Source organism: Chiloscyllium plagiosum, unplaced genomic scaffold (genome assembly GCF_037043375.1).
Source record: "Chiloscyllium plagiosum isolate Xiang-an unplaced genomic scaffold, Cpla_swu_hap1 HiC_scaffold_50, whole genome shotgun sequence".
Taxonomy (NCBI): Eukaryota; Metazoa; Chordata; class Chondrichthyes; order Orectolobiformes; family Hemiscylliidae; genus Chiloscyllium; species Chiloscyllium plagiosum.
The window spans coordinates 47,960,559-47,987,710 of NW_028270188.1; the positions used below are offsets into that span (position 1 = coordinate 47,960,559).

Below are 27,152 nucleotides of genomic sequence, written 5' to 3' on the forward strand. Positions count from 1 at the left end.
GTGCTGAGGGAGTGGGTGCTGAGGGAGTGGGTGCTGTGGGAGGGTCAGTACTGAGGGAGGGTCAATGCTGAGTGAGGGTCAGTGCTGAGGGAGTGGGTGCTGCGTGAGGGTCAGTGCAGAGGGAGTGAGTGCTGAGGGAGTGTCAGTGCTGAGGGAGAGTCAATGCTGAGTGAGGGTCAGTGCTGAGGGAGGGTCAGTGCTGAGGAAGGGTCAGTGCTGAGGGAGTGGGTGCTGAGGGAGGGTCAGTGCTGAGGGAGTGTGTGCTGAGGGAAGGTCAGTGCTGAGGGAGTGGGTGCTGAGGAAGGGTCAGTGCTGAGGGAGTGGGTGCTGAGGGAAGGTCAGTGCTGAGGGAGTGGGTGCTGAGGGAGGGTCAGTGCTGAGGGAGGGTCAGTGCTGAGGAAGGGTCAGTGCTGAGGGAGTGGGTGCTGAGGGAGGGTCAGTACTGAGGGAGGGTCAATGCTGAGTGAGGGTCAGTGCTGAGGGAGTGGGTGCTGCGTGAGGGTCAGTGCAGAGGGAGTGAGTGCTGAGGGAGTGTCAGTGCTGAGGGAGAGTCAATGCTGAGTGAGGGTCAGTGCTGAGGGAGGGTCAGTGCTGAGGAAGGGTCAGTGCTGAGGGAGTGGGTGCTGAGGGAGGGTCAGTGCTGAGGGAGTGTGTGCTGAGGGAAGGTCAGTGCTGAGGGAGTGGGTGCTGAGGAAGGGTCATTGCTGAGGGAGTGGGTGCTGAGGGAAGGTCAGTGCTGAGGGAGTGGGTGCTGAGGGAGGGTCAGTGCTGAGGGAGGGTCAGTGCTGAGGAAGGGTCAGTGCTGAGGGAGTGGGTGCTGAGGGAGGGTCAGTACTGAGGGAGGGTCAATGCTGAGTGAGGGTCAGTGCTGAGGGAGTGGGTGCTGCGTGAGGGTCAGTGCAGAGGGAGTGAGTGCTGAGGGAGTGTCAGTGCTGAGGGAGAGTCAATGCTGAGTGAGGGTCAGTGCTGAGGGAGGGTCAGTGCTGAGGAAGGGTCAGTGCTGAGGGAGTGGGTGCTGAGGGAGGGTCAGTGCTGAGGGAGTGTGTGCTGAGGGAAGGTCAGTGCTGAGGGAGTGGGTGCTGAGGGAGGGTCAGTGCTGAGGGAGTGTGTGCTGAGGGAAGGTCAGTGCTGAGGGAGTGGGTGCTGAGGAAGGGTCAGTGCTGAGGGAGTGGGTGCTGAGGGAAGGTCAGTGCTGAGGGAGGGTCAGTGCTGAGGGAGTGGGTGCTGAGGGAGTGGGTGCTGTCATGTCTAGTGAGGTGGATGATATGTGGAGAGCGCGGCCATACCTGTTGGAGCTGGTATTTCTCCCTCAGATGGATTCTCATCGCTGCTCTCTCTGCTTGCCGCCGGGCGAAGTCTGCATCTCGTTTCTTCCTGCCAACAGTAAGCACTTTGTGAGCCAGAAACCAATATCGCCCCATCACCAACTTGTAAACGTGGAGAGGTTTAAACCATGGTACCCAAAGATCAGAATAATCCCGTCAGGGAAGGGGGAGGGAGAAATCCATGCGAACTATCCCCCCAAACCCTGGGCCCAGAAAGGAGCTACTCCGTGTGGAGCAGAATGTGAAAACGAGGATATGGGAAAGTGGGGAGCTGTGGGGGGGGGGGGGGGGGGAGGAGAGCATGAAATCTTTAGCAGACAGAAAGGAAATCTGAGCTGGTGGGGAGCAGTGAGTCCACGGATGCTGGGGTGTTGGGAAGGCAGTGTTTCTTGGAGAGAACGTGATGGCAAACTGTTTTGTAAAGCAAGTGGTCACTGCCCTGGGATGGGGAGGAGCCAGTGAGGGAGGGAGTCACACAATGGGTGACTTTATTTATTTATTTTTTTCTTTCTTTTTTTTTCTTTTTTTAAAATTTTTTAACCCCCACACTACCATCTAAGTGCGGTAGTGCTTATTTTTTTCCCAGCACCCATGGTGTGCAGGTGTGAGACACAGTGAAAGACACAAAGTGCACGAATCTTTATTCAAATTCCACCACCAGGAAGATAGGAAAACACCCGGGTGGCCAGTGACAAACACTGCCCTTCACATCAAAGGGCAGTGCTGTGTGATCAAACAGTGAAGGGGAGGGTAGGGACTAAATCAAAATAGAGTTGGAGGGAGAAATGATGCACTCCACTCCCTGCGGCCCCCACCTCTCCCTGAACAACTCCAGGGTGTTGGTGGACACCGCGTACTCCTTCTGCAAGGACACCCGGGCTCTAACGTAGTGGGTGACTTTAAAAGGAAAATGGAGAAGCTCTCATTGGAAGGACGTCTACAGGGGATAGGGTGCAGGGATGGGCTGAATGGCCTCCTCCCCTGGCCATAACCTAACTCTGACATTTCCACAGAGAGAGGGCCGAATGGTGCTATATGGGGAGTGGGGGGGACTGAAGGCCAAATGTATTTGACTGGCCTCAGTGTGTTCGGTGGTGGGACAGGATAAAGGGGTAACCCTGTAGTATTCCCCATCATTGGTGTGGGGGAGGGGCAACCCCACAGGCAAAGGGGCAAAATCATCTCACAAGTAAGTTCTTAAAAATCAAAATACTGGACTGCTGCGTCATAAACCACGGGATGATATTTCAGGGTGTGTGAAATGTGCTGGGGGAAGTCAGGAACCCAGGCTGTGAAGCCACTCCCAGTCAAACAGCCTGCCATCAATCCCTGCTTGTGACACATACTTCTCCTCCTCCAGATCTCGCAGCTGCCCCAGGTAATCCTCCCGGCTCCTTCGGCCACGATGACTGATGCCTGGGCTTTTCCTGTCTGCCTGTGCTGACACGCAGCACAGTAACTGTTGCAGGGAATCACCAAACACCTCCTTGAGCAGCGAGTTCATCCTATCCACCAGGCCGACGGTCACTCACAGACAGCTGAGCAGATCCTGTGCTGCTTGAAGGAAACTCAGAGCGGCTGCACATGCACAAGGACCTGAAACCCAACAGATAGCCATCGTCAGTGTGAGGACCCCATCTCCTTCCCCTCTTCTGTACTAAAATGGCAAAAGTACTGTTTTAAAACCAAGGACTGCATGCAGTTCTGGTCACCCGACGATAGAAAGGACATTATTAAACTGGAAAGGGTGCAGGGAGGGTTTACGGGGCTGCTCCCTGGACTGTAGGGTGTGAGGTGCAAGGAGATGTTGGACAGGCGGGGACTGTGTTTTTCCCTGGAGTGTAGGGGACTGAGGGGTGACCTTATAGAGGTCTATAAAGTCACAAGAGGCATGGCTAGCTGGCAGCTTTTCCCCCCTTCTAGGGGTGTTTAAAACGGGGGGTGCATAGGTTTAAGGTGAGAGGTCCACAGGGGCATGTTTTCCACACAGTGGGTGGGGAGTCTCTGTAACGGGTTGTCAGAGGTAGTGCTGCAAGTGAGTACAGTATTACCATTTAAGGACCATTTAGACAGGGACGTGGATGGGATAGGTATGGAGGGATATGGACCAAACACAGGTAAATGGGACTGGATTACTGGGAGGTATGGCTGAAGGGCCTGTGTACATGCTGACTTTCCAGCTGATGAAGGAATTGCTATACATTTGAAAACAAGTTCCTTGTGAGCTGTGTTAACACTGTTGCTTTGTTCATGCAGTGGGAGAGGAGAGGTAAGACCTGGCCACCAGGTCAGCACAGGGGTTGCAGAATGGGATTTGGCCAGCAGCAAGTTACTGATTGGTTTGTGCCAGTGTTCCCAGTTGTTGTTGCCAGAAGACATCAGCATGTTCACTATCTCTCTCTGCCTTCAGTCATAGAGACATTGAGAGGTACAGACCCTTCGGTCCAACTCCTCTATGGCTGACCAGATAACCCAACCTAATGTAGTCCTATCTGCCAGCATCTCTCTAAGTTCTTTCTATTCATATACCCATCCAGATGCCTTTTCAATGTTGTAACTGTACCAGCCTCCACCACTTCCTCTGGCAGCTCATTCTGTACACATACCACCCTCTGCATGAAAAAGATTTCTTTAAAATCTTTCCCCTTTCACGTTAAACTTATTCCCTCTAGCTCTTGACTCCCCTCCCCTGTGAAAAAGATCTTGCCCCTCATGATCTTATAAACATCTACAAGGTCACCCCCAAGCCTCCGATGCTCAAGGGAAAACAGGTCTCTGGATTCTGGGCAAGGGAACACCTCAGGTGTCCTGGGAGGGTTTGACGGTGGGGGGGTTGGGATCTTCACTCTGTAAAAACAATGACTGCAGATGCTGGAAATCAGATGCTGGATTAGAGTGGTGCTGGAAAAGCACAGCAGTTCAGGCAGCATCCGAGGAGCAGGAAAATCGACGTTTCGGGCAGGAGCCCTTCATCAGGAATACAGGCAGAATGCCTGAAGGGTGGAGAGATAAATGAGAGGAGGGTGGGGCTGGGGAGAGAGTAGCATAGAGTACAGTAGGTGAGTGGGGGTGGGGATGAAGGTGATAGGTCAGAGAGGAGGGTGGAGTGGATAGGTGGAAAAGAAGATAGGCAGGTAGGACAACTCATGGGGATAGTGCTGAGCTGGAAGTGTGGGACTGGGGTGAGGTGGGGGAAAGGAAAATGAGGAAACTGTTGAAGTCCACATTGATGCCCTGGGGTTGAAGTGTTCCGAGGCGGAAGATGAGGCGTTCTTCCTCCAGGCGTCGGGTGGTGAGGGAGCAGCGGTGGAGGAGGCCCAGGACCTGCATGTCCTCGGCAGAGTGGGAGGGGGAGTTGAAATGTTGGGCCACGGGGCGGTGGGGTTGATTGGTGCGGGTGTCCTGGAGATGTTGCCTAAAGCCATCTGCAAGGAGGCGTCCGGTCTCCCCAATGTAGAGGAGACCGCATCGGGAGCAACGGATACAATAAATGATTTTGTGGATGTGCAGGTGAAACATTGATGGATGTGGAAGGCTCCTTTGGGGCCTTGGATGGAGGTGAGGGAGGAGGTGTGGGCACAGGTTTTGCAATTCTTGCGGTGACAGGGGATGGTGCCAGGATGGGAGGGTGGGTCGTAGGGGGGGGCGTGGACCTGACCAGGTAGTCACGGAGGGAACAGTCTTTGCGGAAGGCGGAGAGGGGTGGGGAGGGAAATATATCCCTGGTGGTGGGGTCTTTTTGGAGGTGGCGGAAATGTCGGCGGATGATTTGGTTTATGCGAAGGTTGGTAGGGTGGAAGGTGAGCACCAGGGGAGTTCTGTCCTTGTTACGGTTGGAGGGGTGGGGTCTGAGGGCAGAGGTGTGGGATGTGGACGAGATGCGTTGGAGGGCATCTTTAACCACGTGGGAAGGGAAATTGTGGTCTCTAAAGAAGGAGGCCATCTGGTGTGTTCTATGGTGGAGCTGGTCCTCCTGGGAGCAGATACGGCGGAGGCGGAGGAATTGGGAATATGGGATGGCATTTTTGCAAGAGGTAGGGTGGGAAGAGGTGTAATCCAGGGAGCTGTGGGAGTCGGTGGGTTTGTAAAAAATGTCAGTGTCGAGTCAGTCATCATTAATGGAGATGGAGAGGTCCAGGAAGGAGAGGGAGGTGTCAGAGATGGTCCAGGTAAATTTAAGGTCAGGGTGGAATGTGTTGGTGAAGTTAATGAATTGCTCAACCTCCTCGCGGGAGCACGAGGTGGCGCCAATGCAGCCATCAATGTAGCGGAGGAAGAGGTGGGGAGTGGTGCCGGTGTAACTACGGAAGATGGACTGTTCTACGTAGCCAACAAAGAGACAGGCATAGCTGGGGCCCATACTGTGCCCATGGCTACCCCTTTGGTCTGGAGGAAGTGGGAGGATTCGAAGGAGAAATTGTTAAGGGTGAGGACCAGTTCGGCCAAACGAATGAGAGTGTCGGTGGAAGGGTACTAATGGGGACGTTGGGAGAGGAAGAAACGGAAGGCTTGGAGGCCCTGGTCATGGCGGATGGAGGTGTAGAGGGACTGGATATCCATGGTGAAGATGTGGCGTTGGGGGCGGGGGAAACAGAAGTCTTGGAGGAGGTGGGTGGTGTCTCGAACGTATGTGGGGATCTTCACTCTGTATCTAACCCCGTGCTGTCCCCGTCCTGAGAGGGTTTGACGGTGGGGGGGTTGGGATCTTCACTCTGTATCTAACACTGTGCTGTCCCCCTCCTGGGAGGGTTTGATGGGGGGGGGGGGGGGGTTGGGATCTTCACTCTGTATCTAACACTGTGCTGTCCCCGTCCTGGGAGGGTTTGATAGGGGGGTGGGGTTGGGATCTTCACTCTGTATCTAACACTGTGCTGTCCCCGTCCTGGGAGGGTTTGATAGGGGGGGCGCGGTTGGGATCTTCACTCTGTATCTAACACTGTGCTGTCTCCGTCCTGGGAGGGTTTGATGGGGGGGGGAGAGAACAGTGTAGAGAGAGCTTTACTCCGTATCTAACACTGCGCTGTCCCTGTCCTGAGAGTGTATGATGGTTGGGGGGGTGGCAGAGTGCAGTGAGAGTTTTACTCTGTAACCACAGGGCTTGAGAAAATGAGTGCCGATCTTTGACACCGCTCACAATTAATTTGCATGATTGATATAATTCTTCTCTTAATGAAAACAGTCCAATACTTCTTTATTATCCAGTACAGAGCCCAACCACAGTAAGGACACTGCAGACAGCACCTTTTGAAATTTGGGAGATATCTCCCAATGTAAGAAGACACAGTATGTAGAACACTTTCCTTCCTCAGCCTGGCCATACAGAGAGAGGGCTATGTACAATGACCAATACGCACCTCCTGACAGCTCCCTGGAGTACATCACTGTTCCCACACCCGTTTCCAAGGTCTATCGTCTTCCTTCAGGATCCTGAATTTCTCATCACTGTAGCATTGCGAGCTGCCCGAAGTATACAGTTTACAGCTCCCAACAACGCTGTCCAGACTGGAGCTGGCCCATGAAAACCCACAGCAATCCGTTTAGAACAGATTACCTTCGGAGATCTCACACAAGACGTGACCCAATTATCTTGTTTGGACACGGAGTCGTTCACCTGACCAAGACCTCGGCCATAACCAGTGCTGACAGCGATTACCGGTGGGCAGGGCTTTGGCAATAACACCTCTCTCAGCCTGTCACTACCTAGGCTGGCAGTAGCAGGTGTTCTGGATCTAAACCCTTGCTGTCCCTGTCCTGGGAAGGTCTGATTTTCTTTTGGGGGGGGTTGACAGGAAACACAATAGAGAGCATTTATTCCGTATCTAAGCCCATGATGGGAGTGTTCAAATGGTGATAGTGTAGAGAGAGCTTTACTCTGAATCTAGCCCTGTCCTGGGAGTGTTTGATGGAGAGAGTAATAATCATAATCCTTAACCAAATAATTTTATCCTAGTTTTCAAATCTACCCATAGCCTGACAGTTGAGGCCTTGTCTCCCCCCCCCCCATTGACTCTCAGTGGAAATGGGTGCTGGAGATTAGAGTCAAGATTAGAGTGGTGCTGGAAAAACACAGCAGGTCAGGCAGCATTTGAGGAGCAGGAAAATCGACGTTTCGGGCAAAAGCCCTTCATCAGGAATGAGGGGCTTTTGCCCAATACATTGATTCCCCCAATGACTGTAACCTCCAACAGCAGCCCCCAAAATCTCTGCACTCTTTCGGTCTCTTAAACAACCTGATTGCTATCACCCCACCACTGGCAGCATTGCCTTCAGCGGATTCAGAATTCCCTCATAAACCTCTTTCCCAAACTCACCGGTTTTAAAATCTATCTCATGACCACATTAGGGGCCCTTACTGTTGAGAGTGCTTTATAAATGAGAGTGTTGTTGAGGTTGCATACTTAACAAGGTCATAGTTTATCTACTCAGATTTTTTTTTTATCAGTCAGAGAATCGAGGGTTACAGAGGAAGAGCTGGAAGGGGGATGAAAAGACTGTGGGAAAAGGGACTGCTTAAAAACCAAGGACTGGGGAAGAAGTGGCTGTAGTTTTGAAAAGAAGTTACCAGAGTTGTGTTTACACTGTTGCTTTGTTCAAGCAGTGGGAGAGGAGAGATAAAATACCACATTACCAGTACTGGCACCTGAACACTGGTTTCTGGGCAGAGTAACAGCTTGGCTGAGAGAACAATAGAGAGACAGAAGGCTGTTCCCAAACAACTCAAGCCTGAGGACAGTTACTTTATCCTACCATTCACCATAAACAGCTGCCTCTAACCACAAAACCAAAGAATTAATGTGTAAATCCTAAAATAGAATGGAACTCAGTGGATGATGGGAATCTGAAACAAAAGCAGGATTAGCTGGAGAACATCAGTAGGCCTGGCAGCATCTGTCCAGAGAGAAATCCACTTCTGGACAAAAATTGGCCATGCGAGATTACCCAGAGTGTTAGGTGCATCAGTCAGAGGGAAATGGGTCCGGGTGGGTTATTCTTCACAGGGTCGGTGTGGACTTGTTAGGCCAAAGGGCCTGTTTCCACACTGTAGGGAATCTAATCTAATCTAAACTCTGCTTGCTCTCATTTGTCTTTATGGCAGAAGCTGCTCTTAATAAATGGGAAGTGTTGTCCTGTGGCCGTACTGTTGTCTCAAGTCAGATGATTGCAAACGGAGACCCAACGCTGGTGAGGGCAGTCTCAGCCACTAGAGAGCAGGATAGAGTGGTCAATATCTGTGGCAGAGGAATTATGGTCCTGCTCATGGAGACCTTACAAGCCACGCTCCATGAGAGGATAGCATTGGCACCGGAATTATAACTTGTAATTGGGGCAGTTCAGTGGTTAGTACTACTCCTCACAGCGCCAGGGACGCGAATTCAATTCCAGCCTCAGGCTACTGTCTGTGTGGAGTTTGCACATTCTCCCAGTGTCTGCATGGGTTTCCTCCCACACTCCAAAGATGTGCATGTCAGGTGAATTGGCCAGGGAAATTGCCCATAGGGTAGGTTAGGTGCATTAGTCAGGGGTGAATGTAGAATAATCAGGTAGGGGGAAAAACGGGTCTGGGTGGGTTACTCTTCGGAGGGTTGGTGTGGACTTGTTGGGTCAAATGGCCTGTTCCCACACTGTAGGGATTCTTCTATGAAATAGCCTTCAACAGAAAGCCACATTGGAACTCTCGCTTTTCAGATAACGCATTGCCTGTAAGGTAGTTCATGACACTGTACTTTGAGACGTCCTGAAGACTTAGTTCCTAAAGGTGTACCAGCTGTGCAGAGTAAGGTGATGGCCATTTGATCCACGTTAGGATTTCTCATTTAGACTGAGGAGTGAGTATGTGGGGCCTGAAACTAGTATTTAAAACTAAAGGGTATTATGGACTAATTGGCTAAAGTGGACTGGTTAAGCAAACAGAAAAGTAGTGGCAGGTATTTAAGACAACTTTTCAAAACTCAAGGATATATTCCCTTGGAAAAGACACCAGGAGAAAGATGCAGCACCCCTGGCTAAGTGTGGTATAAAATTTAAAGGAAAAGACGTACGATACTTCAGTAACTATTGGAAGCTGAGACATTTGGGAAAATGTCAGAAACGAGCAAAGGATGGCCTAAAGAGCCTGGAATACAAGAGTAAACTACAAAGACATACAATCAAACAGCAAAACCTTCCACAGGTTCATTAGATGGAAGAGTAGCTAAGATTGCTGGCCTCCCATCTTAGAGCACAAGGGCTTAGGAATTAATAATGGGAAACAAAGACACGGCAGAGATTTTCACTGAGTACTTGCTATTTGACTTCATACTGGGTCCCAAGAATAATTGAAAAGCAGGGAGAAGGAAGGAGGAGAGAGGTGTAATCCCCATCATTAGCCAAGTATGATGTGGAAGTGCCAGTGTTGGATGAAGTTGGAAGTCACATGACCCCAACAGGTTTATTTGAAATCTCTGCTTTCAGAGCACTGTCCCTCTGTCAAGCCACCTGACAAAGTAACAGCACTCCAAAAACATGTGATTACAAATGGGCCAGTTGGGCTCTAACCTGCGATCACGTGACTTCTGACTAACCAAGTACAACTAGAAAGCTAATGGAAGTCACAAGCAAGTCCCTCCATCTAAAAGGTCTGCATGCTTGGCCCTCCAAAGCAAGCAGTTGGAGCCCGACCGATGCATTGGATATAATCTTCCAATATTCCCTAAACTCCAGAAAATGAGCTGACAAGCAAGTTTGACAAAACAGAGCCAGTGGACTTGATCTATTTAGATTTCCATAAGGCCTTTGACAAGGTGCCTCACAGGAACACCATGAATAGAGGATTGGCTGACTGACAGAAGGCAGAGAGAGGGGATGGCAGCTAGTGACTAGTGGAGTTCCGCAGGTGTCCATGTTGGGACCACAGCTAGTCTTGTTATGCATTAATGATCTGAATGAAGGAACTGAGGGCATTGTTTGCAGACGACACAAAGATAGGTGGAGGACAGGTAATGATGAGGAAGTGGGGAGACTGCAGAAGGACCTGGGCAGGCTAGGAGATGGAATACAATGTGAAAGTCAGGTTATGCCCTTTGGTAGGCAGACATGAGGCATAGCCTCTTGCTGTTTAGAAAAATGTCTTTGGAAATCTGAAGCGCAAAAGGACTTAGGACTCCGAGTTCAGGATTCTCAATGTTAGGATGCAGGTTCAGTTGGTAGTTAGGAAGGCAAATGTAACGTGAACATTCATTTCAAGACGGCTAGAATATTGCTGAGGCTGTATAAAGCTCTGGTCAGATTGTGTTTCTAAGGAAGGATGTGCTGCCTTGGAAGAGGGTCTTGATGATCCCAGGGATGTAGGGCACAGCACAGTGGTTAGCACTGCTGCCTCACAGCGCCAGGGACTCTGGTTCAATTCCAGCCTCGGGCAACTGTCTGTGGAGTTTGCACATTCTCCCAGTGTCTGCGTGGGTTTCCTCTGGGTGCCCCGGTTTCCTCCCAGTCAAAAGATGTGCAGGTTGGGTCAATTGGCTATGCTAAATTGCCTGTAGGGATGTGTGGGTTAGGTGCATTAGCCAGGGGCAAATGTAAAGGTAGGGGAATGGGTCTGGGTGGGTTACTCTTCGGAGGGTCAGTGTGGACTTGATGGGCCAATGGGCCTGTTTCCACACTGGAGCAGTTGAGGATTCTAGGTTGAAAGTTGACTCAATGAAAGTTTAGAAGGATGAGGGGGAATCTGAAACTTACAGAATACTGAGGGGCTTGGATAGTGTAAACATGGAGAGAGGACGACCTGAGGGCACAACCTTCAGAGTGAGAATGGAGAAGAGGAGGAATTTCTTCAGCTACAGGGTGATATATTTGTAAAGTTCATCGCCATAAAAGCAAAGTCATTGAATATGGCAGAGATAGGGTTTAATTAGTGAAAGGGTTACAAGAAGAAGGCACGAGAACAGGGCTCAGAGACATATCAGACATAATTGAATGGCAGAGTAGATCTGATGGGCCAAATGGCCTAGTTTTGCTGCTCTATCTTCTGGTCTGTAATGGGGTGGCTGACCTGTGAAGACTGGTGAGCAAATTGGACAGTTTACCAGACTGACAGCTGACTGAACTGAAACAGGAAACATTCGATGGGGTTTGACAGGGTGGATATAGAGAGGGTATTTGTTCCACGTTGAGAGACTACAACTGGGGGCCCAGCTCCAATTTATGGCAGAAAGAGGAGGAACTACCTCTATCAAAGGGTAGACTTCCCTTCCACCCACAGCGAATGTGGCTGGGCCATTTAACATATTCAAGGCTGAGTTAGCCAGATTTGAGGGAGTTAAGGGAGGGAAGTGGATGTTGAGAGCACAATCAGACCAGTTCCAATGGCACAGCAGGCCTGATGGGTGAATGGCCTACTCCTGCTGCATTTCTTTGATTTTACAGAGAACAGAAGATGAATTTAACAAGCTTCACCTTCACATCAATCTGACTGAAGTGGATCATTTGTACTGGCCCATGAGCCAGCTCCCTCCAGTTATTCCAATCTTCATTTCCAGCTGCTAGTTTCAGAGGGGGTTAGCGTCCACATGGCTCCATCTCTTCAGGGCCTGCTCATGGACCTGTCTTACTTCAAGATACAGCGCTTTCACTGAGACAATACAAAGCTTTTTTTATTATAAAAACACTGATGGTAAAGCAGATATCAGGTCAACCTATTGAAACCATCACAAAAAGTGCCCAACCCTTCCCTGTAACATCGTCCCACTCCAGTAATCTACAGAAACACGGCTGCTGAAACCTTGTAAACATGGGGATTGTGGGGGAAGGGGAGATGGGAATAAGATTTACAACCCAGAGTTCAATGTCATGGCAATTTTCCCATAAACCAGCAGGAGACTCTCCTCGAGATGATATTTACAGTGGGGGGGGGGGGGGCTGGAAGGTAAACACAGTGGAAGTGCTGAGCTGTGACAACAGCAGATCTGCAGAATTACAGTGCAATTCACATGTTGCAAACATCACTTGCACTGCTCAGTCCTCTCTCTGGTGGGGAGGAATCTTCCATTTGATGTTCAGAGTCACACCAGCAGCAAGCGAACTCAGAGTCAACAGCCACCTCCTTAAAGTCCGGAGTGCCTCGATTTTGAAAGCTGCCACATACCCAGTGGAAGGAGGCACCGTACCCAACAGCAGGTTGATTACAAAGACATCCAGTCCAATCAGCTATCTTTACACCGCAGCGTCTCACTGAGGCGCTTTACTGAGTCTCTCCATCGTGGAGCACAAGCGTTTGGGGCTCTGATGAAAACACACGTGCAGTGAGCAGAAGAGAAACCAGTAGGAGAAGGGGAGTGGAGCTGCTCTCCTATTCTCATCTTGGAGCTTCACTGCTGATCGCTGGAACTCTCAAAACTCCGCTTCTGACAGGTTAAGGATCCATTCTGAAGACAGCAGCCCAGGTAGACACGGGCAGCAGTTTGAAGGAATAAGTTAAGCCCAAACAAAATAAAGGATCTTCTCTCTTCCCCCTCCCCCCAGAAGTCCCCAGCCCAGCTTTGTGTCATCTACTGATGTCTCGATTGGAGTCCCAGCCTTTTGTGTTTTTCTGTTCGGTTTTGAGACAGTCAAAGAAAGGATGCTGCAGGCACTCTGCCAGAGTTATCCTTTTGGATGGTTCGTACTCCAACATTCTCTCGATCAAATCAAACAGCTGGCAGTGCTCCTCACTCTCGGCAAGCATGTATCGCTGAACAATAAAAGAACACCCCCATTAATTTACAATACCAGTTTGAGGAAAAAAAAATCACTTTCTCCTAAGCTTCCCATGGCATGGGCCACGGTTTACACTTTGTAAAAGTGTTCAATGGTGCAGAGCGTTTGAACACAGCAGATAACTGCTTAACAGAAGGAGAGGACACCAAAACCCACACTCACTATTCAATTCCTCCAAGTCAAAACCATGGGCTAAGATCTATAAGGAATTGAACAGGAGTTGAATACATCGGGCTGCTAAGCCCTTGCGTTTCCAAGATGGAAGTGACCTCTGTGAAACAGGATTAAAATGGATAACGGGGCACTCTCTGTTGGGTACTCTGGTATAAGGAGGCACCATTTTACAGCTAGATCAACCCATCCGTTCAGAAAAATGGTTTTTAGCGGGTAACATGCAAGTCTCCATTCATCCAATAAGTGCTGAGCTTCAGTTCAGTGACGTGTGCCAGACCATGGCTGCTGGATATATAGACTTCCTCCCTTGGACTTTGTTCTGGCCAAAGGGTGTGGGGTTTCTGGAATTCTTTACTGCTAGCCCTCAGGATGCTGGACCCATCAGATCACTGGGTTTTAATTAGAGAGGACGGTGTGTGCAGCAAAATGGGATCTCAAACTGAAAGAGTTACTGGCCCAGAATCGAAGGTCACCCAGGTTTCTAGCCTAGGTGGGGAGATCCCCAACTACAGACAACTTCAGTCTCAAACTTACTTTCAATGGCTTGCAGTTATCTCGTACGTATCTTCCTGCAGAGCTGCTTTCATCCCAGTCCAGGCGGCCATGGTAGAAGTATTTCTGTTTCCTATTAATGGTAACATGTCAATATTACATATTTTAACTGGATTAACTGAGGAGACTTGATGGTCTACATCTCACGAAAACATACCACAATATGGAAACCTGCCCCTCCCCCAAACACCCCAGCCATCATCATCATCATCCACAGCCCCCTATCCCTCATTATGCCACACTACAATATAAACCACAACTGCCAGCCCTCTCCCGTCGCCAAATACAACACCACAGGACACAGTGTATACAGTTCCCCTGCCCCTAATAAATCAGAGAACTGTAATGTCCGCTAGGCAGTAGCTGACATGTGGCTCCCACCTGGTCTTTCTGATCATACGTGCTGGGATTGGACCAAGGATTCTCTCCATCATGGCCAAATGCTCTCGATTGTCATGTGTCTGCAAAGAGGAGATATAAATCTTACACATCTCTCCAATACTAGGATCTCTGAGAAACCAAGAACAAAGCTAGACAATCCTCCTTGACCGTGTAGGCAGCTGAAGACAGGCCAAAAGTGGGGCAACTGAAGGGAAAGCAATTTTAACCCAATACTCACTAATTTTGCGCTCACAACAGGGATTGCAGAGCTTTGTCCCAGCCCAGATGCCCTGATGCACACCAGTGACCACTTAGGCAGAATGTTCGAGTTAGCTGACCTCTGCCCGTGTCTCAGCATTGCACCAAGTTGAAAGATTTATTATGGGATAGAGGTTTGTGAAATGAAATTCTGGTGGTGATGTTTGCAGCAACACAAAACAGCAGGATTTCACAGGTTTTTATACCCTCACACCCGCGCTGGACATCTTCAGCATAGAACCAAGAACTATTATTCCAGAGGAGACCCGCCCCCCCCACCGAGAGGAGACCAGTCAAATTCAACACAAACTTACTTGGAAAAGTGTGAAGCCAAGGTAATATTCAAAAATGATACATCCTATGCTCCAGACGTCACATGGCTGGGACCACCCAAGCTCTGGAAAAGAGCAACATTAGTTGAATTAGATTCCCTACAGTGTGGAAACAGGCCCTTCGGCCCAACAGGTCCACACCGACCCTCCGAAGAGCAATCCACCCAGACGCATTCCCCTACATTTAGCCCTTCACCCAACACTACGGGTAATTTAGCATGGCCAATTCACCTGACCTGCACATCTTTGGACTGTGGGAGGAAACCTACGCAGACACGGGGAGAATGTGCAAACTCCACACAGACAGTTGCCTGAGGCAGGAATTGAACCCGGGTCTCTGGCGCTGAGAGGCAGCAGTACTAACCACTGTGCCACCACGTTAGATGTAGCGCAAGTGACGGAGGTCATACTTAAAGAGAGTTAAACTGACTCCTACTGCTCACCACAGCTTTGGCCCACCCTCTTTCCCCTTGAGTCAATTCCCTGATCCAAGTGATGTACTGCCAGTCTTTACACAAAGTTTCTTTTCACACACAATAGAATGGGCTTAGAGAAAGACTTCTGAAATGGTGGATCACAAACCTCAGCAAGCTCCACTGCAGCAGTGACAGTGACAAAAGATGGCCCGTAGCTTGCCGTTTTTATAAGCGGGGTGTGGCCCGGCTGTCTGATCTTGTAGGCCAAAACCACATCCTTCAAAACCTAACAGCAAGTTAGATGCTGTTTACTCAAAAGTGCTGTGGATTAAACAGCTTTGCTCTCGGCAACTTTCAAACTATAATGGGGCTATGATGAGGAGAAAAAAGTAAAGTTTGGGAAGTACTGGATTAAAGCCGGTGAATACTCACCTAAAATAACTTCGGGTGCTCGATAGTGTCTTGTGGAGACTATTGTGCTGTGGTGCTCATGGTCAAACGTGGCACTGCCAAAGTCGACAACCCTGGTCGCTGTGTTTTTAATCACTCGCTCTTCGCGTTTCTGTTAAAGTGGGAAAATGGAAATGAAATCTCATCACTTTGCTAACCACTTGGAAGATAATGCAAGTGTTACAGAAGTGTCAATGACTCTGTTGTCCCATTGTTTACACATACCTTTTCCACATTACACACAACTTCATAGTCGGAATTTACAAAAAGAATATTCTCTGGCTTCAGGTCAGTGTGAGTGAGCTTGTTGTCGTGTAAAACTATTAAAAGGAGAAAGAAAAGGGAAAGGTTAGGCAACAGAGATCATTGTCTGACAACAGGCAATCCACTGAAGTAGCAACAGCAATATCTTCAGTACAGAGATTAAAAATCCAGCTTTCACTGTAAGGTATGGACTACCCTTTCCGCTGGAAGGATTAAAGTCGCAGACATTTCTGTGATTGACACACAAGATACAGCCACCAGTTTGTCACAATAATACTCACAGTTAACAGCATGGCAAGTCTGGAAAGCCATGTGGCGCACTTGGTAAATAGGATATGGTGTGTAGTTGTTATCCTTCAAGAAATCAAACGTGCTCTGTCCCAGTAATTCAAAAGAAATACAAATGTGGCCATGGTAGTCGAACCAATCGAACATCTGTACACATTGGCTGAAGAGGGGAGACAGAAAGGATACACTTCATTTACACAATGCACTGCAACGACATCAACTTGCCATTCCAAACCCATCCCATCAGCCTTTTGGATATCTCCACTGAGGTCCGATGCCATGGCTACTGCTTATCTGCATAACTGCCCAAAGATCCTGCTTGGCCCCTTGCTTCCAGATCGACCACCTTCCCCCTTAGTAATGACTTGCCATTATCACAGCTAGGACTTGCTACAAACATCGTGAAGAGATACAGGAAATGTGCTGGACTCCTTGCTCACTCCCACCACAGTCACTTTGAGCCACTTGGCTGGGAGACCTTTACAAAGATGTGGGATTTGGAAAGGCAGGACAAAATATACAGATAGCAGAAGGGAAATTACTTACAATTTATTGTCCGGATCCTTCTCGTTAATTTTCTCCAGTACATTAATCTCTAGGCGAGCAGCTTCTCTGTATTTTTCCACATTCTTAATTATTTTAAGGGCCACCTGTAAACCACCCCTGTGAACAGATGATGGAACCATCACCTTACGAGTTACATTTCAACATCAATTAGCAGTTTACAAATGGATCTTTTTAGATCCGCTGGCATGGCAGACAAAGCTGATAGACTGGGGCTCAGCATAAACAGCAGCATTGCCAAGTTGGGCTGAATGGCTCATTACTGTCCTTTCACCTTGGGTGTATGTGCTGGTTCAGCATTGAATTCTTCTTCAAGGCTCATCACAACCCAAGCGCAATTCAATCTATGGCCAACACCCAGGCAGCAGGAGGGTTACCACTGACCAAAGTCTGCAGGTGCCATATAAATACAGTGACAACAAAAGCAGGTCAGAGGCTGAAAATCCTACAGCAAGTATCTCACCTTCTGACTCCCCAAAGCCCGTCCACCATCAAAGACACAAGTCTGGAGGGTGATGGAATACTCCGCACTTGCCCTGGATGGGGTCAGCTCCAACAAACACTCAAGAAACTCGACACCATCCAGGACAAAGCAGCCCCTGCTTGATTGGCCCCACATCCACAAGCATCCTCTCCCTCCCCCCACCGACACTCAGCAGCAGCAGTGTGTGCCATCTAAAGATGCACTGCAGAAACTCACCAAAGACCCTCATCAGACAGTACCTTCCAAATCCATAACCAGTTCTATCTAGAAGGACAAGGGCAGCAGATACATGGGAACACCACCCCCTACAAGTTCCTCTCCAAGCCACTCCCCACCCTGATTTGGAAATATATTGTTGTTCCTTCACTGTTGCTAGGTCCAAATCGTGGAATGTCACCCCCTAAGGGCACTGGGCGTGACTGACACCACAAGAACCACAGTGGCTCAGGGCATCTACACGGTCACCTTCTCAGTAGCAACCAGGGATGGACAATAAATGTTGGCCCAGCCAGCGATGCCCACAGCCCATGAGTGATCAGAGTAAGATCAAGGAGGTGACTCACCACAGTCCCCACTCATCATAATGATCTACTGTAATCAGTAACTGAGTACCAGATTAACTGGCTGGTGCACTGGTTAATGTTTGACACACCTCACTCTACCAAGTAACAGTCAGAAAAGAGAGAGAGAGAGAGAGAGACTGGTGTAGTCAGCATACCTGCGGTGGTCAATACATTGTACGACTTTGCCAAAGGTTCCTTCACCTAAAGTGTTAACAATTTCATCTAGCGAGGGAAGAAGAAAGGAAATGAAATGAGCCTCTGGAACAGGACTGAATGAATGCAACATTTAAGAAGACAATCAGTTTGAAGTAAATTACAAAGCCTCATCTCATTATACAGTTTGTTTTCACTTGTCAGCACAAGTAAGGCACATGTCTGAAGCAGAAAGTATATAACACCATCTGCTGAGAAAACAAGGTTTCTGTACAATATTATTTTCCTGCATTTAGGATAAATTATAACAAGTATAAACAAATAAAAACAAAAGCAGGAGGAGGAGGAAGGGAATTAGAAAATAAAAAAACAGCAATGAGAGGTCTGCAACTTTTTTTTTGGGATCTTAACTATAGAGCTAAAGGAAGTTACGATTTAAGCTTGTACATCGTTCTTGTAGCCAGTCGCCGTTGCGATAGATCAGATGGCCCTCGTTGTCATCTTCCACACTCTTGGCCCTTCTGCTGCTCTGATGACTCCGCTGTGTACGCAGAATCCCCGATGCCAGGGCGGTGACAGCAACACACACAGGCGCGCATCAAACCATCATCCAAGCCAATTGGAGAGACACATTTTCAAACCAGCAGCCACATTGGATGGTTTGGGGTTTTCGCATTGTAGAGAAGGGGGGCAGCGATGGAGTGGTCGATTGCCAGATTGTCAAGATTCCAGGCAATTCATACGCCCACATAGGATATATAACGATAGGGATATTGCAAGGGAACATGTCAAGATACACAGTACTAACTCAGAAAATGAAAAAATAAACATTTCAAAACCCCACCTACACCTTCCCACCCCATCCAGTACAGTAAGCAAGATTTAATTTACAACGTCAATTTCTAACCACTGCTCCCAATAAATTAATGATTAAAACTGATTTAATTGATTCAATTATAAACGTCCCAATTGAGTTGCAGTGATGTCACTTTTCAAAAAAAATAGTAAGTGCAAATATTCAGCAATGACCTCTCCTGCTTCCCTGGCCAGCTAATGGAATTTCACAGGAGAACCAGACAAACCCATTTATTGTTCACTGTCACCCACAGCATGTTGGGTTATAGGTTAAAGTGCAGCAACTAGAAACCCACCAAACAAGCAGCTGCAGGCACCAGCTAAGCTGCAGTGTGTAGGCTGTTAAGTGATGTTCGGAGCAAACACAGACACAGCAAGCTTTGATTTTAGCAAAACAGGTTCCAGTCAGTCAGCTTGGTGTCAATTTGATTGCTGTTGGAGCTACAGCATTTTACAATGTAATATCACTGCAACCCTTTCCCTACAAAAAAAAGCCCCTACTCTGCATTATAGTCACATGAACTGTTCAATGCATTACTTTCCATTCGTAAGACTAAACTGAACTCCTATCTTAACACAAACAATCCCATACGTACCAACACACACACGCGCACACAGACACACACACATGCAGAGACAGGAACACTCAACACATTGTTAAATGCTCTCCTTTTTATGACCAATCCTACCACGTTTAAATCATGGCCAACTTTGTAGCTCCTCTCAGCACCTTTACCTCAAGGCCCAAGTTATGTTAGTGCCTGAAACAATGAAAAGGTGAGGGCAGGTGGTGGTAGCATTGACAGAGCTAGAGCAGGGAATACAACAACAACTTCATTCTGTCCAGCCTGTAAAGTCAGGCAGGCACTGAACTCACACAGCTACCTAGCCAGCTCAGGGGAGGGGGTTTGACCTGGGCTACAGCATGGAGGGACAAGGGAAGAGGGGAGGAGATGCAAGAAAGACTAAGGGAGCAGGTGGTTAGTTACCCCCACATCGAAAAGGACACTGACTGTGGGGCTGGGAGTGGTGCCCACAAAACTAATCAGGGCTGGATTTGGGGGGTGGGGGTGGGGGTGGGGGGTGGAAATCCCACACAGCATTCTGCCAGACATGCCAATTCCCTCCTCCCACAATGCTCACAGCCCAAGAAAGCGAGCAGTTCCCTAGCTCTTACTTCCTCACTGCAGCCTGGTCACAATAAACAAGAGCAACTCTAGGGGTCCAACTGCACAGCCCAGCATTCCCCCCCCCAGACTGCAGAATCAGGCACACCTACCTACCTCCTCCACAGCTGCTGAGTGACAGCTCTCAAAAAGGCAACCAGCCCATTACCACAAAACAACCGACTGCAAACATAGCTGCTCCTTTTACAAGGAAGATCAAAGAAAGAATGAACCAAAATAAAGAGAGTTGCCTGGATAGCCACAAGCTAAATTACAGCTGTCCAACAGACAACAAACACAAAGACCACATCAAACTTGTGGGGATGTGCGAGTGTTCCACCTTAAAACAGTCCACACAACCAGAAAAAAAAAGCAGAATAGAAAATGGCTTTACTTACCAAATCCTGTGGGCTGTAAAAAGAAAAAGCTATTGACATACTAGAACAGAGAGCTGAGTGTACTCACCGAGGAGGAGCGACTATATGACCTGCTTCTGCGGCGCCGCCGTTTGTGCTTACGTCTGCTGCTCTTCCGACTCCTGTAGCTCCTGTCCCGTTCCTGTGAGCGACGGTAGTCATACGAGTTGCGAGAGCAGTAGTCCGTCTCATGGTAGCCATCTCCCTGGTCTCGGCTGTAATGACCCCGGTAAGCGTCACAGTACCTCCTTTCATTGTACAGTCGTCTGTCACACGAACAGTGCTCGATACTATCGTCGGAAGCGGAGAAACAGAGATTAGCCAACTAACAACGGGAACATAACCAGAACAGCAGAGAGGAGCTAACCCGGCCTACAATGGGCTGAACACAAACATTGCTGGCACCACCCTGTCCAAAAGGATCCAAGGAAGATAAGTCCATAACGGTCATGTCACTAGACCTGTAATCCAAGGTTAAACATCACACAACACCAGGTTAGAGTCCAACAAGTTTAATTGGAAGCACTAGCTTTTGGAGTGACGCTCCTTCATCAGGTGATGAATCAACCACCTGATGAAGGAGCAGCGCTCCGAAAGCTAGTGCTTCCAATTAAACCTGTTGGACTCTAACCTGGTGTTGAGAGAGGTTTAACTTTGTCCATCCCAGTCCAACAGTGGCACCTCCAAATCTGTAATCCAAGGTTACTGCCATGAGGACATGGGTTTCAATTCAAGCCTTCAATCTCAGTAATGAGACCATGGAAGTATCCATATACTGTTGGCTTCAGGAAGGTCTGGGCCTGAGAGACTCTGAACCCATAGCAATGTGGTCAACTGCCCTCTGTAGTGGCTGAGTATGCCCATCAGTTCAAGGCTTTGTTAGGGATAGGCCAGTAAAACCCACATCCCAAGAAACAAATAAATATATAGGAGAGGCAGAGAGGGTTTTCATTATCAGTGCTAAGTCCCTGTCAGTTTACCTTGAGGTCCAAACAATGCAAATTGTGTTTAGCCTTGCAACACTTCTTTATAAAGTGACAGACCTAATGGAAATATGCCAAGGTCTCAGAGCGGTGAGCTTCATGCATGTCTGAACAAACACCCATCTTCTTTAACATTACCCTCGTTAACCGAAATGGTTAGATCGACAAAACACCTCTCAACAGATGGTCTCAGGAGCTGGCAGGTTTTAATTTCTAACATCAGACAGACAGTGCCCAGGGTTACAGAATGCTACCTACCTTACCCACAGGCGCAGTATTAGCCTGGATATAAAAACAACATGTCAACAGATAACAAGCACCCATCCTGGCAGCAGCTGAGGCTCATGTCTAATCTATCCTTACAAATGTCTAATATAAACTCTTCCATTTACAGATCTTCCTTTAAATGACTGAATATCCTTGTTACAGATTTAATGGGAAAGAAATTAACTATAACATGGAAAGACTGGCCAGCAACAGTATGCATAAAAGGGTCATTTTCAGTTGGAAATGGAGTCGTAAGTACACAGAGTAGGTGTTGAAGAAAACTCGCAGACTCGGATCTTGCGAACTGATTAGTTTAATACACAATATATCATGGGGAATTCACTGTCCTAACTGTGGCTCGGTGTTATTGCAAAGTACATCAGGATACTACTGGATTATATAGAGGAAACAGCTCGGAGCTGATCATTAATTACGCAATTTGGCATGTTTACAAGTTGGTACTAAATTAGAAGTTAGTCATTAAGTTCAAAACTAAAGCACTATTATGCATTCCACAAGTGGACAGATCAATGGTATCACCACCTGCTCTAGTTACACACAGATTGATAATACTAAGCAGGGATATCCCAAACTGGCTGAATGACCGTGAAGAGGCAATAACTAGAGAAGGAAAGTCTATGTCAGCTAGACTGGTTCTACATCCTGCAGCCGACATTCAGGAAAGGGAGGAGACACTATCTTGAGAAGGAAGATAAGGACAACCTTTCACATTACCTCATAGTAAGGAATGCATGGCCAGCAAAGTTCTGGCTGGGGACACAAAATGGAACTCTCAGCCGAATCAGGAAAATGGCTTCCAGGCAAATAATGGTAACTTTCCCCCAACAGTAGGGAAGGCTGCGTTTGGTACATCTGCCTTTATTGGTCAGTGTGTGGAATATAAGAGTTGGGAGGTCATGTTGTGTCTGTTTCTGAAGAAGGGCCTGTGCCCGAAACGTCGAATCTCCTGTTCCCTGGATGCTGCCTGACCTGCTGTGCTGTTCCAGCAATAAAGTTTCAACCATGTTGTGTCTGTACAGGGCATTGGTTGGGCCACTTTTGGAATATTGTGTTCAATTCTGGTCTCCCTGCTAAAGGGGTCAGAAAAGATTTATGAAGTTGTTGCCAGGGTTGGAAGGTTTGAGCTATAGAGAGAGGCTAAATAGGTTAGGGCTGTTTTCCCTGGAGCATCGGAGGCTGAGGGGTGAACTTATAGAAGTTTATAAAATCATGAGGGGCATGGATAGGGTGAACAGTCAAGGTCTTTAGCACTGTGTAGGGGAGGCCAAAACTAGAGGGTATAGGTTTAAGTTGAGAGGAGAAAGATTTAATAGGGGCCTACGGGGCAGCTTTTTCGTGGATGGTGGTGTGTTTATGGAATGAGCTGCCAGAGAAGTGGAGGAAACTGGTACAATTACTGCATTTAAAAGCCATCTGGATGGCTATATGAATAGGCAGGGTTTAGAGCGATATTAGCCAAATGTTGGCAAAAGAGACTAGATTAATTTAGGATATGTGGTCAGCATGAACAAGTTGGACTGAAGAGTTTGTTTCTGTGCTGTACATCTCTAGGACAAGATGTAACGAGTGCTGTTGCCTCAACCTTTCACAAATTATACAAACACCTTGGATGAAGGAACTGAAGGTATGGTTGCCTAATTTATCGATGATACAAAAACACGAAGTAAAGCCAGTTGTGAATAAGACAAAGTTAAAAAAATCACAACACCAGGTTATTGTCCAACAGGTTCTTTTGGAAGCACTAGCTTTTGGAGCACTCTTTCATCAGGTAGTTGCTGCACAGTTACCTGATGGAGGGGTGGCGCTCCGAAAGCTAGTGCCTCCATATGAACCTGTTGGATGATAACCTGGCGTTGTGTGATTTTTAATTTTGTTCACTCCAGTCCAACACCGACCCCTCCACATCGTGAATAAGATAAGGGTTGCACAAGGGATAAAGTTAAGTGAAGCGAGTGGGCAAAGTTCAGGTCCATGCAGTAGATTGTGGAAAACGTGAAATTGCTCTTTTTGGCAAAAAGAATAAAAAGCACATCTCAAAAGGTGAGCGATGGCAGAAGGATCTGACTACCCTAATGCGTGAATCACAAAAGGTTGAGTGTGCTAATTTTTAATATTTAACTACATGGGGAAACGGAATCCAAAAGGAGGGGGATTGTGCTTCAGGCCAATGGGAGACCACCGTTGGAGTAGTGTGTCCACAGTACTGGTCTTATTTAAGGAAGGAGGTAAATACAGGAGAGGCTTACTAAATAAATACCTGGAGGCTCGGCTAGTATCTGCTGACATTTTGAGGCGACCTGACTGAAGATCCTGAGGGGACTGGGCAGGGTGGATGTGGAGAGGGTGTTTCCTCTTTGTAGGAAATCCTAGAGCTGGGACTCAGTGTTTAAACCCATGGGGAGAATTTTTTTTCTTATATAGAGGGTGTTGAGAATCCTTGGCACACTCAGAAGGCAGCAGTAAAATCTTGGCATATTTTTAAAAACAGTTGATAAGCAAGGGGGCAAAAGGTGAATAAGAATACATAGAAATGTGGATTAATCAGACCTGATTGAAAGGAGCAGGGTCAAAGGGCTGAGTGGCCTCCTCCTGCTGTTAGTTTACAGGTATGAGCAAGCTACAAAGCTGAAGCCATTTCAAACAGTAGCGTGACCAGCTTACATAAACAAACAGATCTGCACTCCTAATCCTCACAGCAGCATGGCAGAAGGCTGTAGTCGATTATTCGACAGTACTAACAGATTGTTTGTGACCTACACATTTACACTGCCCCTGTTAGAACTGGCAGGGAGGCACTTGTATCCCATTGCCACTGCTAGAACTAACAGACAGGCAGAGGACAAGTTACAAATTTGTCAAACAGATTTTCTGTTCACCTGCCAACAGGGAGAAATCTTACAAACCTCCTGGACCTGATGTAACTTTCATTCCTATGCTGTCGATCTCGATCACTGCTTCTGGATCGCGAGCGCGATCTACGTCTCCCACGTCTACTCCTTCTGTAACGTTCATGGTAACTGTCCCGGCTCTCCCGGTCTGACGAACGGTACCGCCTCAAACGAGGCATCTGCAATAGAAAAAAATGTGCTCATGAGTGCTGAGTGAATGGAGTTGAGGTGCTGATCAGCTATGGGTTTTTTTTGATGAAGTAGAACAGACTTGAGAGGCTGAATGGCCTCCCCCGGCTTCTATCTTTAAGTCGTAGACCCAGAGTGACTTGACTACAGAACAGGTGACCTCTCCGGTCCTGGGGAGGAGGGTGAACACAGCGAGGTAGAATTTAACATGCATCTAATTCAAGACCAGAGTGACCTTCCTGAAGAAGGGCTCATGCCTGAAACGTCGATTCTCCTGCTCCTTGAATGCTGCCTGACATGCTGTGCCTTTCCAGCAACACATTTTCAGCTCACATCAGTGATAGGTAATTCTGTCTTCAGGACTGAATTTACTCACATTTGGAAAAGACTGGACTCATGAGCATGGCTTTGTGCAGGGGAAGTCTTGTCTCACAAACTTAATTGAGTTTTCTGAGTAAGTGATGAAGATGAGGGTAAGGCAGTGGATATTGTCTACCTGGACTTTACTGAAACATTTGACAAGGTTTCTCACAATAGGCCTGTCCAGAAGATTAAGTCACATGGGATCCAGGGGCAGTTGGAAAACTGGATGCAAAACTGGCTTGGGCATGGAACAGAGCATAGTCATGATGGGCGTTTTCTAACTGGAGGTTTCAGGAAACAATATGTAAATTGGAGGAATTAGAAATAGTGAAGGTAGTTGTCAAAGGATACAGCACAGTATAAATCAGTTGGAAACTGGGCAGAGCAATGGCAGATGTTTAATCCTGGTAAGTGTGAGGCCATGCATTTTGGTAGGTCCTTTTTTAAAAAGGAGGAGAAAAAAAGTATACAGGAAATGGCAGGACCTTAGGAACATTGATACACAGGGGACCGAGTCCATAGCTCTCCAAAAGAGGAAACAAGTCAATAAAGTGGTAAATAAGGCAAATGACACATTTGCTTTCATTGGTCAGGGCAGAGTTATAAAAGATGGCAAGTCATGCTGCAGCTATAAAAAAAATTCAGTTTGGTCATGTTTGGAGTACTGTGAGCAATTCTGGTTGCCATACAATAGGATGTGGAAAATTTGGAGATGGTGCATAAGAGGTTTACCAGAATGTTGGCTGGATGGGCGTACATTCGTTATAATGAGAGATGGGAGAAACTTGGATTGTTTTTGCCAAAAAGTGTCAGAGGCTGAGGGGTGGCCTGCTAGAATTTTAAAGATCGTCAGAAGCGTGGCTCGGGTGGGTAGCAGGGGTCTTTCCCAGGGTGGGAATGTCAGCACTAGATGGAAGGGTCAGGGTGGGTAGCAGGGGTCTTTCCCAAGGTGGGAATGTCAGCACTAGGTGGAAGGGTCAGGGTGGGTAGCAGGGGTCTTTCCCAGGGTGGGAATGTCAGCACTAGGTCTGGGCGGCACGGTGGCACAGTGGTTAGCACTGCTGCCTCACAGCGTCAGAGACCCGGGTTCAATTTCCGCCTCAGGTGACTGACTGTGTGGAGTTTGCACATTCTCCCCGTGTCTGCTCCGGTTTCCTCCGGGTGCTCCGGTTTCCTCCCACAGTCCAAAAGATGTGCAGGGTCAGGTGAATTGGCCATAATAAATTGCCCGTAGTGTTAGGTAAGGGGTAAATGTAGGGGTATGGGCGGGTTTCGCTTTGGCGGGTCGGTGTGGATTTGTTGGGCCGAAGGGCCTGTTTCCACACTGTAATGTAATGTAATGTAATCTAATCTAATCTAGGTGGAAGGGTCAGGGTGAAGGGTCTGGAATTGCTGCCAGGGAGGTGACAGAAGCAGATATAAAATCAACCTTTAAGGGACATTTAGACAGACACATTAACTGACAGGGAAGAGAGGGTTATGGGCTGTGTGCAGGCAGGTGAGATTGGTCAGCAGAGGCATGCTGGGCCGAAGGGCCAGCTCTTGCTGGTCTGGGCTATGTCCTTCCACATCCGGGGATCCTCTCACCCCGGGGCTCACCGGACTACAACTCCCAGCAAGCCCAGCGCGCCACGCATGCGCTCCGCCGGACACCCCCTCCCCTCCCCCAACAAGATACCACTGCAACCTTCGTTCGACACTTCATTTTCAGTTAATAAAAGCGATATCATTTTAGCGGATACATCCGAACGCGGTGGTGAATGAGGGAAGACGGTGCAGGGGAGACTCCGGTCGGAGCTGCTCCCGCCGCCATTTGGGAAGCGCGGCCGCCATCTTGTTGCCTGGCGGCGGCCCGAGGCCTAAGGCGCCCAGGCCCGAGAAACCAACCGGACACAGGGCAGCTCCCGGGGATCGTACACACCCGGGACGGGGATCCTGCCTTACCGTCTTCGCAGCCAGCCCCGTGTGTTTGTCCCACAGGAAATCCGTGTTTGCCGAGTTTCTGTCCGCGGACTTCACTCTCTCTCTCTCTCTCTCCGTCTCCGACGTTGAAATTAAAAAAAACACCGC

General features: G+C 48.2%; 2 protein-coding genes across 2 annotated transcripts in view; both read right to left on the minus strand.

Moving 5' to 3' along the window:
* The window catches only part of LOC148135294 (complexin-3-like), a 50,024-nt gene extending 42,848 nt beyond the window's left edge, over window positions 1-7,176 (minus strand). The window contains exons 1-3 of the mRNA XM_087985033.1: window positions 6,680-7,176; window positions 2,672-2,921; window positions 1,287-1,374 (exon numbers count right to left, since the gene is read on the minus strand). Coding sequence (XP_087841159.1) covers window positions 1,287-1,374; window positions 2,672-2,829 — 246 coding nt within the window. The 5' untranslated portion in view covers window positions 2,830-2,921; window positions 6,680-7,176. The remainder of the gene's footprint in view (window positions 1-1,286; window positions 1,375-2,671; window positions 2,922-6,679) is intronic.
* A 4,759-nt stretch (window positions 7,177-11,935) lies between these two features.
* Window positions 11,936-27,152, minus strand: clk2a (CDC-like kinase 2a). Its single transcript, XM_043684021.2, has 13 exons — window positions 27,027-27,152; window positions 24,546-24,709; window positions 20,421-20,661; window positions 18,382-18,475; window positions 17,937-18,003; window positions 16,717-16,833; window positions 16,164-16,330; window positions 15,844-15,938; window positions 15,601-15,730; window positions 14,735-14,817; window positions 14,163-14,242; window positions 13,764-13,854; window positions 11,936-13,029 (listed from the first exon to the last, which is right to left on the minus strand). The coding sequence occupies exons 2-13, from the start codon at window positions 24,707-24,709 to the stop codon at window positions 12,844-12,846; spliced, it is 1,515 nt and encodes a 504-aa protein (XP_043539956.1). The 5' UTR covers window positions 27,027-27,152; the 3' UTR covers window positions 11,936-12,843.